Source organism: Microcebus murinus, chromosome 8 (assembly GCF_040939455.1).
Source record: "Microcebus murinus isolate Inina chromosome 8, M.murinus_Inina_mat1.0, whole genome shotgun sequence".
NCBI lineage: Eukaryota > Metazoa > Chordata > Mammalia > Primates > Cheirogaleidae > Microcebus > Microcebus murinus.
The window spans coordinates 30,780,712-30,794,465 of record NC_134111.1 but is presented as its reverse complement, the minus strand read 5'-3'; the positions used below and the strand labels follow the sequence as shown (position 1 = coordinate 30,794,465).

At 42.9% G+C, this 13,754-nt stretch overlaps 1 protein-coding gene across 1 annotated transcript in view; it reads right to left on the bottom strand.

Moving 5' to 3' along the window:
• KIF5C (kinesin family member 5C) overlaps positions 1-13,754 on the bottom strand; it is a 146,049-nt gene that overhangs the window by 98,216 nt on the left and 34,079 nt on the right. The window contains exon 2 of the mRNA XM_012740087.3: positions 642-732. Within this exon, the coding sequence (XP_012595541.1) occupies positions 642-732 (91 nt within the window). The remainder of the gene's footprint in view (positions 1-641; positions 733-13,754) is intronic.

Here is a 13,754-nt window from a genome sequence, read left to right as displayed (position 1 = left end):
ATCTCTCAGACATAAAAAAGCAGGCTTGAGGCTACCTGTTTAGAGGAACAAATGTCAAGATCTGGGTGGGATGGCCAAAAGTGAGTTAGGTTAAAGTATAGTTAAGGAATGCTGAGTAGCAAGAACAGCTCAATAACCAACAAGGTACCATGATTTTATGATGCTATAGAAAATTCCTTGATGGCAAGAATTTTCCACATTTAAAGCTTCTTTCTGATATATATTAGTAAAAAGAACACAGATGCACAAAATAAATCAACCAAAGATATACAATTGGAGCATCAAGAATATATATTCTCTCCTTCAAAGGAAAAAGGAGGTTCTATACCACCTGCAACAGTATTTTAAAAATCATTACAGAAATAGTGTGACCACAGCTTAGCTTGCTTTTCAGCTTTTGGGTGACAGAATGAAAAGGTGGCACAAAAGAAATAAAGAAACATCCTTGGAAAGGAGGTATGGAGAGATTAATAATTTCCCTGACATCACAGCAAATCAGGGTCAGGGCTAAGGCTATAATTCAGTGTTTCCAATTAGCAGCCTCTTAGAGTCAAGGTACATTGATTCCTACGCTGCAAATAACACTTAATGTTTTCAATTACTCTGAAAGGCCCAGGAGGAAATAAAGAAATAGCACTTACCTTTGACAATTTGCTTCGCACACGCATTGTAAACCTGCTCTTGGGTTGTGTTGGGAGGTAGCACTCTGTCAAAGACATATGGCTTCCCTTGCTAAAAAAGAAAGACAAAAGAAAGAAAAGGGTGGAGAAAACACATTAGAAGTTTAGGAATAAAATGAGCTAATATTAGTAGTTAGACCATAGGAGCCAAATCACCAACCCTATTCTTTAAGACAGTTCTTTACCAAGACTAGGGGATTTTTAGTGTAAACTTGAGAATCTGAGAGCAGAAATTCAAATTTTTTAAAATTTGAAACACTTCTCTGATGAAAGGTAGGCTTATCCATTCATTTGAATAAATATTTAATTGAGAGCTTATATTGAGCCAGGCACTGGACTAGATGCTGACAAATCAGAAAACACAGTATTGCCCTTGTGAATTGTTCCATTAAGTGGAGCAGATAGCTCATAAGCAAGAAAGCAAACACACAGGAAAATGCAAAATGTTTAGGTATAAAAATAATGAAAATGAGGGGGAATGATAGAGAGGACAAAGAAGCCCTTGCTAAAGAAGTACTAGTTAAATGGATCTTTAAAGGATCAGAAAGTTGGAGGCTCGTGAAGAGCAGCATAAAAGCACCTTCCAAACAGAGGGCTGAGCAGACAGCAAAGGGCCTGGTCCGTCCCAGGAACTGGAGGATGGTACAGGATGAGGCTGGTAAGGAAATCAGGAGCCAATTCATGCAGGCACTGTTAGCCAAGGTGATGTGCTTGGATTTTGTTCAATGGAAAGACGGCACAAACAGATTTAAGAAGCTGCTCTTATTAGAAAGATATTATTGCTTTGTGTCTCAAAGAATGCCTGTGTTTTCTTTTCCATAAATAAGTGGTGCCTTAACTGGGCTGGGGCTTCTGAGACAAAGGGAACCCTTCCGTACAGTAAATCAAGAGGCTGTATGAGCTCTGATGCCCAATCACTAAATGCTCACTAAGGAGTCACTGAGCATTTATGTACCACACACAGTGCTGAGCGCCCTGTCCCACACAGCCGGACCCACCCAGGAAGCCCTTCACCTTCATGTTTCCCACATGGCAAAGGGGAGGGCAGGAGAAAACAAGGGAGAAAAAAGAGCCAAGAGCTTCCTTCACCCCTACCCTGCACCTCCTACGAGTGGCTCTGGACACAAGGAACCACCCAAGGACAGTGTGACTCAAGAAGATAACTGCTCATGAGGGATCCAAGGGCAAGGCTTGTTACATCCTATAACCTTCACACAAAGTGAATGCACAGCTGTCTGCGTGGCTTAACGTTTTATGCATTTATTGCTTGGGTAGAGCTGGATGGAGGTAAAATCCTATGTCCTGAGCTTTTAGTCTTTGAAAATGGGATTGAGCTAACCAGATAAATGAGCTACTTCCAGTTTGGTCTTAGAAAAATGGAGAATCTTCAGGTACCATAAAAGTTTGGTTTTATGCAAAGCAGCAAAACCAGAGTCATTTTGCTAAAATCATAATTTTAGTATCATTTTAATTTTTAGTATCATTTTTAAGTTAGTATCATTTTCTGATAATTTATTCCCAGTAAGTCTCCTTCAGTTAGTGAACCAAGTATTTGGTTGAATAACCAAGAGATTACCTCACCAAAATCTGCTGGCAACTATCAGCCCACTAACATTCTTATCAGCTTTACCTATTTGTAAAATTCAACTACATGTCAGTAAGGTAAAAGGCAACAATAAACACTGACGGAGTTTGCCTAAGTATTTGTCATCCACTGAACCTCCTGGAAAGAAAATGCAGCTTTGCTTAATTTAAAACAAATCTAAGGCCGGACGTGGTGGCTCATGCCTGTAATCCTAGCACTCTGGGAGGCTGAGGCGGGAGGATTGCTCAAGGTCAGGAGTTCGAGACCAGCCTGAGCAAGAGTGAGACCCCTATCTCTACTAAAGATAGAAAGAAATTAATTGGCCAACAAAAATATATATAGAAAAAATTAGCCGGGCATGGTGGTGCATGCCTGTAGTCCCAGCTACTAGGGAGGCTGACACAGAAGGATTGCTTGAGCCCAGGAGTTTGAGCCTGCTGTTAGCTAGGCTGATGCCACAGCACTCTAGCTCAGGCAAAAAGTGACACTCAGTCTCAAAAAAAAAAAAAAAAAAATCTACTATTTCTCCAAACTTAATGAAAATCATCAAAGTCAGTCACCTTGTTTATAACTTGATCCTGCTTTGGGTTTTAGAGAAAACACACTTAATACAATAGGCAAAATGACCTATTAAATTATAATGCATGGTAAAAAAGTAGAACTTCCCAGTTTTGCCCTTCAATTTAAAATGTTTATTGGAATACTTTATACTTTCACTTTAAGAGAGGTAGAGAATAAGAAATCTCTACTCCTCATTTAAATAATATAATTTACCAAGTGACAAAAGATAATACAGTAATTCCCCATAACCTAAAGTTAACTCCCAAACAGAAGCTCCCTTCAAATCATTGCCACTGGGTTGATACTAAGAAAAGATAAAGTGCCCAAAGTGATTTGTTATGAGACCTATCTTGTCAGGATTAACATATAAAGTGGTTTAAAATGTAAACATTTTTATGTGTCCTTTCTTGTGCCAAGTTAGGTATAGGCTTTCATTTTGGTGAACCTTAAAGCCATGAAAGAAATTGATTAGAATTTAGTAACTAAATATTTTCAAAAAACTGACTTGTGGCATAGCCATGCCAGCTCTATATACAGTTGCCATTAAAAAAAAAAAATGAATGAATTACTTTTTGCTGCTTTAGTAATGGTACAAAAATCTCACAAATCCTCATTGAGACTTGAACATAGACCCTTCCCCCATGGCCCCAAAAGAGACAAGATTCTCCATTTCTGATCCCACCATGGCTGAAAGTTTGCTTAGGCAGGCGTTGCGCCCAGCTTGATCAAGTCTAGTCGTTACTGAGCTAACAGCTACAGAATAACCTCTTTGAACCACATTTGAATATGACTGCTGAGTACTAACACTGGGAACTGAATGATGAGGTCACCAGTCACTCCTTTGGGAGGTACTTTTCCAATACAGGTGTCTATTCGGCACATGGTTCTCTCCAACCTTTCTGGCTACCTCTGTCAACATCCTTTGCTGGAGTCTCTTTCAAACTTCTAAATGAGGGTATATTCAGGACCCAGACCTCAGCCTTCTGTCTATATTCTTCACCTTCACATAATTTAAATGAATATTTCAGCCTTCATCTCTCATCTGACCTCCGCATTCATTTGCCTACTAGACATTTCCACTTGGGTGTCCATGAGCCACCTCAAACTTAACTGACCAAAAACCAACCATCAAGCCCTCTGCATCTGAGCAAGAAATGTATCACCAATCACCTAGTTACTCAGACGGAAAACCTAAGAATCCTTCAGTATGTTCCACAGATCCCATATCCAAAATATGTCCTAAACTCTCACTTCTATGGTTGTATCCATACCACACAAACTTAGTCCATCATTTCTCCATCAATCTCTTCTACACAGCTGTAGCCTCCGAACTGGTCTCCCTGGCCCCATTCTTGCTCCTAACAATATAATTTCCAATTAGCAGCCAGAGTAGCTTCCTAAAACCACAAATCAGATGCTCCCATCTCCTCTACTAAAACCCTCCAATGGCTCCTATTATTCTTAGACTAGACCCTCTTTGCCCTCAGCTGCCTGCATTACCCTCCCTGTCACTACAGTGTGGCCCTGTGGACTTCTTTCTGCACCATGCTTATTTTCCTGTTCAGAGTCTTTGCTCCTAACCTTTGCTTCCCCTTAGAATTCTCTCACTGCAAATCTCCATTTGGCTCACCACAGATCTTCATTTGGCTGTCGCCTCATTGCCCTTTAGAACTTAACTCAAATTTATCCTCCTTGGAAGGCTTTCAAGATCCTAACTAAAGCAGCCCTACGCCCACCCTGGCATCACTCTATCACAATACCCTATTTGGTCTGCTCCATGGTAATTAGTATGTGACCTAGTCTCAACCAATCAAATGGACCACTACAATTAAAGCATTTAACCAGCTGAAGAATAAGCCATATAAATCCCAGGACCAAACTGCATGTAGGCAAACCTACTTCAATTTATAAATGGGATTGGGATGAGACACACACACTCCACACACATTGTTACTGAAAATAAGGTATTCCAGCTTTGCCATGTAGCCTCCACGTATAGCAGCACTAATTGCAAAGGAGCAATGTAACTAAAATTAATAACTTACCAGGATCACATACAAAAAATAAGAACAGATGGTTCTTACACTTTTATACTTAAAATTTTTTTTTAAATCATACCACCAGAACTCAAGTTGTTGTGAGCAAAGTGTCTGTGAACCATATGGCCTGCCTATTAATACATGTGACCCATTACCCAACAACTGTTCCCCAGCCTGAAGAGAATATTACTCTGGGAGACAAAGGAAAGCAAAAGACTCCTGTAAATGTTTAGAAGATGGGCACCAGGAGAGACGTTGAGAAAAGTGAAATTAATTATCCCCAAGAAGAGAACATAAAGAACCCAGCAGCAATCTCTAAGATTGACCAAGACTCTGGGAGGCCGAGGTGGGCGGATCGCTCAAGGTCAACAGTTCGAAACCAGCCTGAGCAAGAAGGAGACCTCGTCTGTACTATAAATAGAAAGAAATTAATTGGCCAACTAAAAATATATAGAAAAAAATTAGCCAGGCATGATGGTGCATGCCTGTAGTCCCAGCTACTCAGGAGGCTGAGGCAAAAGGATTGCTTGAGACCAGGAGTTTGAGGTTGCTGTGAGCTAGGCTGATGCCACGGCACTCTAACCTGGGCAACAGAGTGAGACTCTGACTCAAAAAAAAGAAAAAAAGAAAAAGAAGATTGACCAAGAGTTGTGACCAAAGGTTGCCAATGATTTGAATGATCTCTCTTTTATCTTTACTAAGAAAGAAGCAAAAAAAAAAAAAAACAAAAACCAAAAAAGACTAAAATTTCCACAGAGAGATTTAAACTCACTCTGTAGAATTACTTTAGACACTGAGGAGTACTGTATTCCAAAGAACTGATTATTGAAAACAGTCATTAACTCTCTGTCCCAGGTGTCTATGTGACTTCCTTCCTGAAAGCACCAGAGACAACGAGTTCTTTCAGCCTGTGTTGACCACCTTCTCACCATTGTCACCAGCACTGTCACCAACCACTATGACCCAAACCCTTGTATACTCTGTCTCATTTAATTCACACAGTAACTCTGTGAACTAGGTATTATTATCCCCATTTCACAAACTAGAAAACTAAGACCAAGTCACATTATCAGCTCTATGTCCTTGGGGAAATAATTTTAAGGCTCTGATTTCAAGTGTTCTTCCTTTACACATTGCTGTTTTCCTAAGAAGCTTTTGATTTATTGGAAAGACAGGAGACAACTAAAACAGCATACGTTAAGGCTAACATGAACAACCGAAGCAAAGTGATCGATGAGGCAATGAAAGACAGAGACCCCTACCGTATCCTACAGCAGTCAACCACGAAGGTGGGACTGATGTGAAACCACTGAGGAGAGAAGGGCTGAAGATCTTGGCAAAGGGCAAGATGGGCAAGAAAATTGGTGAGGTCTGCATATGGCAAGCATTCTTTTCAACAGAAGAAATTAAAAACAGGCAGAGGCAGGTCAGAGGCTAAGGAAAGACAGATGTAAGGTTGACTATGAAAAGTTGAAGTTATTAAGAAAAATTCTAGAATTTTTCACAGGCAAAAGGTCCTTCAAGGTCAACCCAACCCAACCTCATGTTTTACAAATAAGGTGAGCTCAGGAGAGGGTGGCTGGTGTGCCACCAATGAGGCAGGCTGCAGATATGTGCCTAGCATCCAGACTCCCTGGCTCCCATCTGGTGCTCTATAAGTCTGCTTTAAAATCACCTGCTCTCTCTAAACCTCAAGAAAAGAATAAGCATGAGCCTCTGGTCCTTTTTGTTCTCACTTTCCTCCCAATCAATTCAAAATTATTTTCAAATATATAATTAATTAGTCTAATGAACCGAGAGTCATTGCCATGGAGCCATAGTTGTACCACAGGAGAATCAGAACCACAGCCTCTTAGAGTGAATGTGAACTTCAGGGTTGGCCAGTCCAGCCTCCTCCCAATGCACAACACCGATCTCCATGAGCCTTGAGAGGGGACCACACACTTGCTTGCAACTCAACTAGCTCTGATTGTAGGACAATTGTGTTCTTATATTGATTTCAAAGCTGCCTCCCTGAAGTATTAGGCCTGGTACTGCCCTCCAGAACAAAACAGACCTGCCTGCATTGCAGGTTTGTTTCAGTTTGGGAGCTAAGTGTTCACCATCCAAATCTCTTTTATCTGACTGAGAGAGAAAAAAAAAGACAGACATACTTCCCTTCCTCCCTAAAAGTTCTATGGTTTGTTTTGACTTGAAGGACTCCAAAGATGTCCAAGGTTAGGATATCCATAAACCATTATATTAGTTTGCACAAGAAAAAATGAAATCAGATTAAACTCACAAACTGTGAAGGGCTTTTATAACAACCTGAAAGAATGTTTCCGAAACATTAACTAAAAACCTGAAGTCCTTGATACTCATTTCTTATCAACACAAATATCCTGCCAGAAGAGGTTTGGTTTTGTTTGTTGAAATATAATTGACATACCATAGAATTTAGTCCTTTACTAAAAGTGTACAATTCAGTGATTTTCAGTATATTCACAAGGTCAAGCAACCATCACATTGTCTAATTCCAGAACATTTTCATCACCCCAAAAAGAAACTCTGTACCCATTAGCAGTCACTCCCATCCCTTCTGTCTCCCATGCTCAAGGCAAACACTCATCTACTTTCTGTCCTTATGAATGTGCCTGTTCTGGACATTTCATATAAATGGAATCATATATGGCTTTTTTGTGATTGACTTCTTTCACTTAGCATAATGTTTTCAAGGTTCATCCATGTGGTAGCATGAATTAGTACTTCATTCACTGAATAATATTCCATTGTATTTATATAGTCTGTTTTATGTATCCATTCATCAGCTGATAGGACATTTGGGTTCTTTCAACTTTTTGTCTACTATAAATGCTGCTATGAGCATTCACATACAAGTTTTTATATGGACATATGTTTTCATTTCTCCTGGGTATATACATAGGAATGGAATTGCTGGATCATATAATAACTCTATATTTAACTTTTTGAGGAATTGCCAAATTATTTTCCAAAACGGCTGCACAATTTTATGTTCCCACCAGCAGTGTGTAAGGGTTCCAAATCCTCCACATCCTTGTCAACACTTTTTATTATCTGTCTCCTTTGTGACAGCCATCCTAATAGGTGTGAAAGGATATCTCATTGTGGTGTTGATTTGTATCTTGGGAGAAGTTTTTAAATTGGCACTTAACATATCATAAAATTTATTTCGCTATATAGTATGGATACAGAGATATTCCAGGCATTGCAATTTGCTGCTGTGCTGTTATCTCCACATTTACAAAGTGGCCCAGATGAAAGAAGCACCTTGCAGAAGCTGCGGAGGGAGGCCTATTGCTCTCAGGCTCAGTTTCCTCACCTGTAAAGTGAGCCAATAATACCCACAACTCAGGCATCCAGTGAGGATTAGATCTGATCATGTAGGTAAAGGATCTATTGCATGTCTGGTGTTCTAGAAGATACTCAAGATATGGTCAGTCTCATTCTATAAAAAAAAGCATTTGGTGACCAACTTTTACCAGGTACTTGCATTACATCGAACTTACCAAGCAGGGGTCCCCTTAAAGGAAGTGCAACTAAAATGTGACAATCACTCACAAATTACCAGCCCAGGAACTTGGCATCCTGCTCTCCCTACAATGCCCAAGTGCCAGGTCACACCTCAGTCTCCTCCAGCCCACCCCCCCCAGCTCCCCAGAGTGTCGGGGGCCATTTAACCTGAGGGTCCCACCAAAATATGCTGTTTCAAAGCCATCCTCTGCATTCTTTTAAAACAAATAAAATTTCAAGGTGCAGTCATAAAGCCCTTCAGGAAAGGGGAAGGACTGTGTCTGGCACAGGCACTAGCGGACACACAGGCTTTGCTGTCACAGCTTCGGAGCCCCTGGAGACGTCTGTGAGATAGCAACTGCAAACCTGCGGCAGGTGCTGTCGGGGCCTGACCGCATCCTCTCAGTCCTCACCATCTATGTGACCATTTCCGGGCAGGCTGGCCCAACCTCCTACAGCCAGCTCCTGCGTCTCTTTGCCTGAGGGCTTTTGTGGCTGCTGGAGCCCTTTTGGTCACCTGCAACAGGCCAGAGGACCCTCCAGGCACCAACCCCAGCGTTCTCAACCAATGCTGACAGGAGTGGGTGGGGAGGGCGGGGTCAATACTTCAGCTTCCTTGCCCAGCGGTGGAAGCGGACGGGTGACTCTGAGGCACATATTCCAAACTGGCACCCAGAGTTCCCCAGTGGGATGAAGCTCTGGCTGCCCATGGTGGCAACTTGGGTGAAGACATACTCTATATTGGTTTCCTTCACTTCCCTGCCTCACCTCTCCACTCTTTATCAGTATTTCCTGGGGTTACCTTCTAAAGAAACTTGCACTTCCATCCTTGACCCATTGTCTGCTTCTCAGAAACCCCCAAGTAAGGCGAAATCCCAGGCATTTCATTCCGCTCCCAAAGACCCTTCATACAGGAAGTCCTAAGGGATTCCAGACTTGGAGAATCACTGTCAAGTACGAAGCCAACACATTTGGTTGATGCCCAGACAAGGGGGGAGTGGAAATTGAAATCGTTGTTAAAATTCAACACTCTATGGCCTTAGGACACTACCCTGGAAAGGGGGGTACATTTCCCTTCATAAAAGGGTGCTTGCTAGTCACTTCACAAGCCATGGTCCCACAGGGCCACACCTGCCCCCAGGGTTATCAATTCCTAATTTACACAATTCTAGAAGCAGCAAAGGCTCCTGAAGGCCCTGGCTTATCAGAGTGCCTTGTGCATAAGGGTACAGGGCAGGTGCTCAATAGATGATGGTGATGATGATGATGATGAAGACAACTGATGCCTGTCAGATGGGCTCCAGCAAGGTCAGAGGGGTGCCAGGACACCATAAAATGCAGTGGGATGTGGGAAATAATCTCTCCAGAGTGTGAAAAACTTCACTTGTTTCCCACCATTCTCACCCCCCATCTCCAAGATTTCAGCAGTCCTGTAGTCACCCTGTCTTTCTGCAACCCTTTACTCCACCTTACCCCATCACCTACCTTCCCATTTATCTAGAGCTGGCATGCAAATTCCTAATGCAGGAAAACCACGCTGTGTGCCCTGGAGCACAACATCCATACTGGCAGTGAGCACCAGCCCTCTCCCATCACAGCTACAACCGCTGCCACGTCCACCAATCTGCAATGGCAGCCTCACGAGGAGACTCTCGGGCCAGGCTGATTACTCAGGTCAGTGGAAGCCTCCACGCCACTGCCTGCCCCAGATATAAGTGCTAAGCCAGAGCCTGCCCTGGAGTCTCCCCTCCGCCCCCCACCCCCAACACACTGGCTCCGTGCCCCACGGAAGGTAGCTGGTGCCAGTTCCGGCCAAAGCCAAGGCTGCTCCCAGGAGGGTCTGCAAAGAAACAGACGTCCAACAAAGCAGCGACTGGCTTCTAATGCAGTTGCCAAGGCAATGCCAGCCACTTCACGTGTCGACAGTGAACAAAGGCAGCACACCAGAATGAGTCTTGCAAGCCTCCTTCCTGCAGGAAACCAGGCTACGATTTTTCCCTTCTGCCAGAATTCCCACTGTGTGGACACACAGGCACTGTCAAGATCTCAGACAGCTATGAAAAAACACTGTGGGAAGGCAAACTGCCTGAGTGATAATGAAGAAATTCAGAATTATTGCCTGGCTAACTGGCATAATGAAGACAGAAGTGTTAGTTCTGTTAAAGAGAATAATGGAACCTGTGTCCCAAAAAATGAGGTTCTTATTTTTATGTGATTTTCATTTCAGATCAAAATACAATGAACTCGTCTCTCCCTCACCTCCAAGTTCTTCTCCCTCTAACTGTTCTGTGCCACAAACTGCCTCTGTACCCACATCGGGCAGGAGAACAGGTCCAGGCAACTGGCTCCAGTCCAGCATCTGGCCCCACATACTTTGTGACCTTAACCATTTTACCTCTATTTTCTGGGCCTCTTCCTCCCTGTAAAATGAAAGATTGACTCTTTCTGGCTCTGACATGCTATGCATAACACGCAGCACAGGAGTTCTGTGATTTTCACATAAGAATGTAGCTTCTGCCTTGACCACATGCAGCACGAGAGAAGGTAAAGTTTAAACTGGAGGAAGCTCCATGTTCTATGCCAGGGGTCCTCAAACTTTTTAAACAGGGGTCCAGTTCACCATCCCTCAGACCATTGGCGGGCTGTTGGAGAGTGCGGCACACATTCCACACATGCGCACTGTGGGCCCGGGACAAGTCGGCTACTAAGCAGGACAGGCAGCGACGGCAAAAACACCCGGAGGGCTGGATAAATGTCCTAAGCGGACTGCAGAGAAAGGAACAGAAATTGCAGCCATGGTTATTTCAGCAGATCTTTGCTTCTGCCAAGTCAAGTCTGAAAAAAATCAAACCTTGCTCACTGGAGAGGTGAAAAGGCCATTTCCCTGAAGGTAGAATGGAGGATTCATTCTGCCAAATGGAAGACAACAGGGAAAATGCTGAACCTTCTTACCGGGGCACATGGCTCTCGTGGAGCTTCCTGGCACAGCACAGCTTAGCGCAACGTGGTCACACTGCCACTCAACAAACCCCTACCAGGTACGCTGAGACTCACGGTGGCCCTGCCAACACGGGAACCACGGGGTGACATGTGTAAAGTTCTCTTCCCTTCGGCTAAAAAAGTAAAATAAAAGCTTTTGTCCACACCTTCACTTGGCTAAAGTATGGTGCATACCGAGGTTCTGAGAAACACACACTGCAAATATTTACAGCCAATAGAATTAATATACTATTAATTTTTTTCAGTCTCCAGAAACAGCTTACGTAATTATACTTATCCAAGTACTGAACAGTAATTTTACTTTTATAGCACATTCAGGTCCCTCAGCTCCATTTGTTCCTTGTGATTTTGGGGGTGAGACAAGAATATTAGCTTCCCTTTCTGTGAATGGAGAATAACTTCCATGTCCATGCAGAAGGCAACGATCTGAGCTGAGGCCAGGATCCAGAACTTCTGGTACCCAGCCAAGTCTTCTATCCATAACACCATATTGCCTCTTGTAACTATTCCTCCAAGAACATGTTTAACTCCCAACTATAGATTTTCTAAGAATTCCACAGATTTGGGTTGAGAACATGATGAAGTAGAACCCAGAGTGCAATGGCTTGCTTCTGCATATTACAGATTAAAAATCTCACATGAATTACAGAAAAAGTACCCCACAAAAGAGAATTACACTGACCAAAACCAGTGACAGTCATTAAGTTCAAAGTAGCTGTGGTTCAATTGGTGCCTAAGGTGTGACTCCCATTCAATTAATAGTGCATTAAGGCCGGGTGAAGTGGCTCACGCCTGTAATCATAGCACTCTGGGAGGCCGAGGCAGGTGGATTGTTCGAGCTCAGGAGTTTGAGACCAGCCTGAGCAAGAGCAAGACCCCGTCTCTACTAAAAATAGAAAGAAATTAGCCAAACAACTAAAAATAGAAAAAATTAGCCAGGCATGGTGGCATGTGCCTGTAGTTCCAGCTATCCGGGATGCTGGGACAGAAGGATTGCTTGAGCCCAGGAGTTTGAGGTTGCTGTGAGCTAGGCTGATGCCACAGCACTCACATTAGCCTGGGCAAATAAAAAAAAAAAAAGCTTGATGCAAACTCTAATAGGGTTTTCAACAGTCAAGATGGACTTGGGCTGCATAAGGCTCATGTATCCCAACCCAGGGAGAATCAGTCCCTGCACAGTAGAAATGGTGGGCTGCCCAACTGGCAGGTGGAGTACTTGAAACATACATATAATCATATATATGAAACATACATATAATCATATATGTATGATTATATATGAAACACATACATAATCATATTTATTTATTTATTTATTTACCAGAAAATCTAAAAGAAGCAGTTTTAAGTACAGCTGATACATAAGCTTTGTATCTTTTAAAAGACTGTTAAATTTTACTTGCAGGATGGGGCACCCTAATTTTCAACACTTGAATACTAGAAGGGCTGGGTGCCAACACAAGTGGAATTTGATGAGCAAACTCTCCCAACACTTCTTTCTGCAGCCACCCCTCCTTCCTGACTTGAAGTTCCACCATTGAAACCACTAATGGATTAGACAACAAAAGACCATGGTTCCAGAAAGATAACTGTTAACAAAAGTAGCTGTCTAGTCTTCTGCCAGGAGCAGCAATTAGTTTATCAGATTCATTAGTTAATAGAACCAAGATAAAAAAAAAAAAAAAAACCAATTGCTCATTTCTAAGTAGTGAAATGTGGAGTCCAGGAGATGGAGAGGAAAGAGGGAGGGGAGGAGAAGGAAGGGGAGGAAGGGGGAAGGGAAGAAGGAAGGACAGGGGGAAGGGCAGAAGGAAGGGAAGGGGGAAGGGCAGGTGGAAGGGAAGGGCAAGCCACACAGGGAAAATCTGTAATGAGAAAAAAGGCACCACAGAGCCATCTCTTTCACAACCAGCCTAGGATGGGCCAACAGATCACTGTTTAAACCTATAATTCCAAGCAGCTTTTGCTCAACTATCTAGGGTAATAACTGTTTAATTACACCCAGACTCAGGTATGAAGGTCTGCTTATTGGCACCTTTTCGAGAAGAGAGCCTGTATTCATCAATTCCCATCCCACATTTCCTTCCAATAACTCCCTCTGCACTGGCTCCTTCCTTTTGCCTTAAAACACACTTATGGGTGAGGTGCAGTGGCTCACGCCTATAATCCTAGCACTCTGGGAGGCCAAGGTGGGAGGCTCGCTTCAGGCCAGGAGTTCAAGACCAGCCTGAGTAAGAAGAGTGCGATCCTGTCTCTACAAAAAATAGAAAAATTATCCAGGGATGGTGCGCGCCTGTAGTCCCAGCTACTCGGGAGCCTGAGGCAGGAGGATTGATTGAGCCCAGGAGTTTGAGGTTG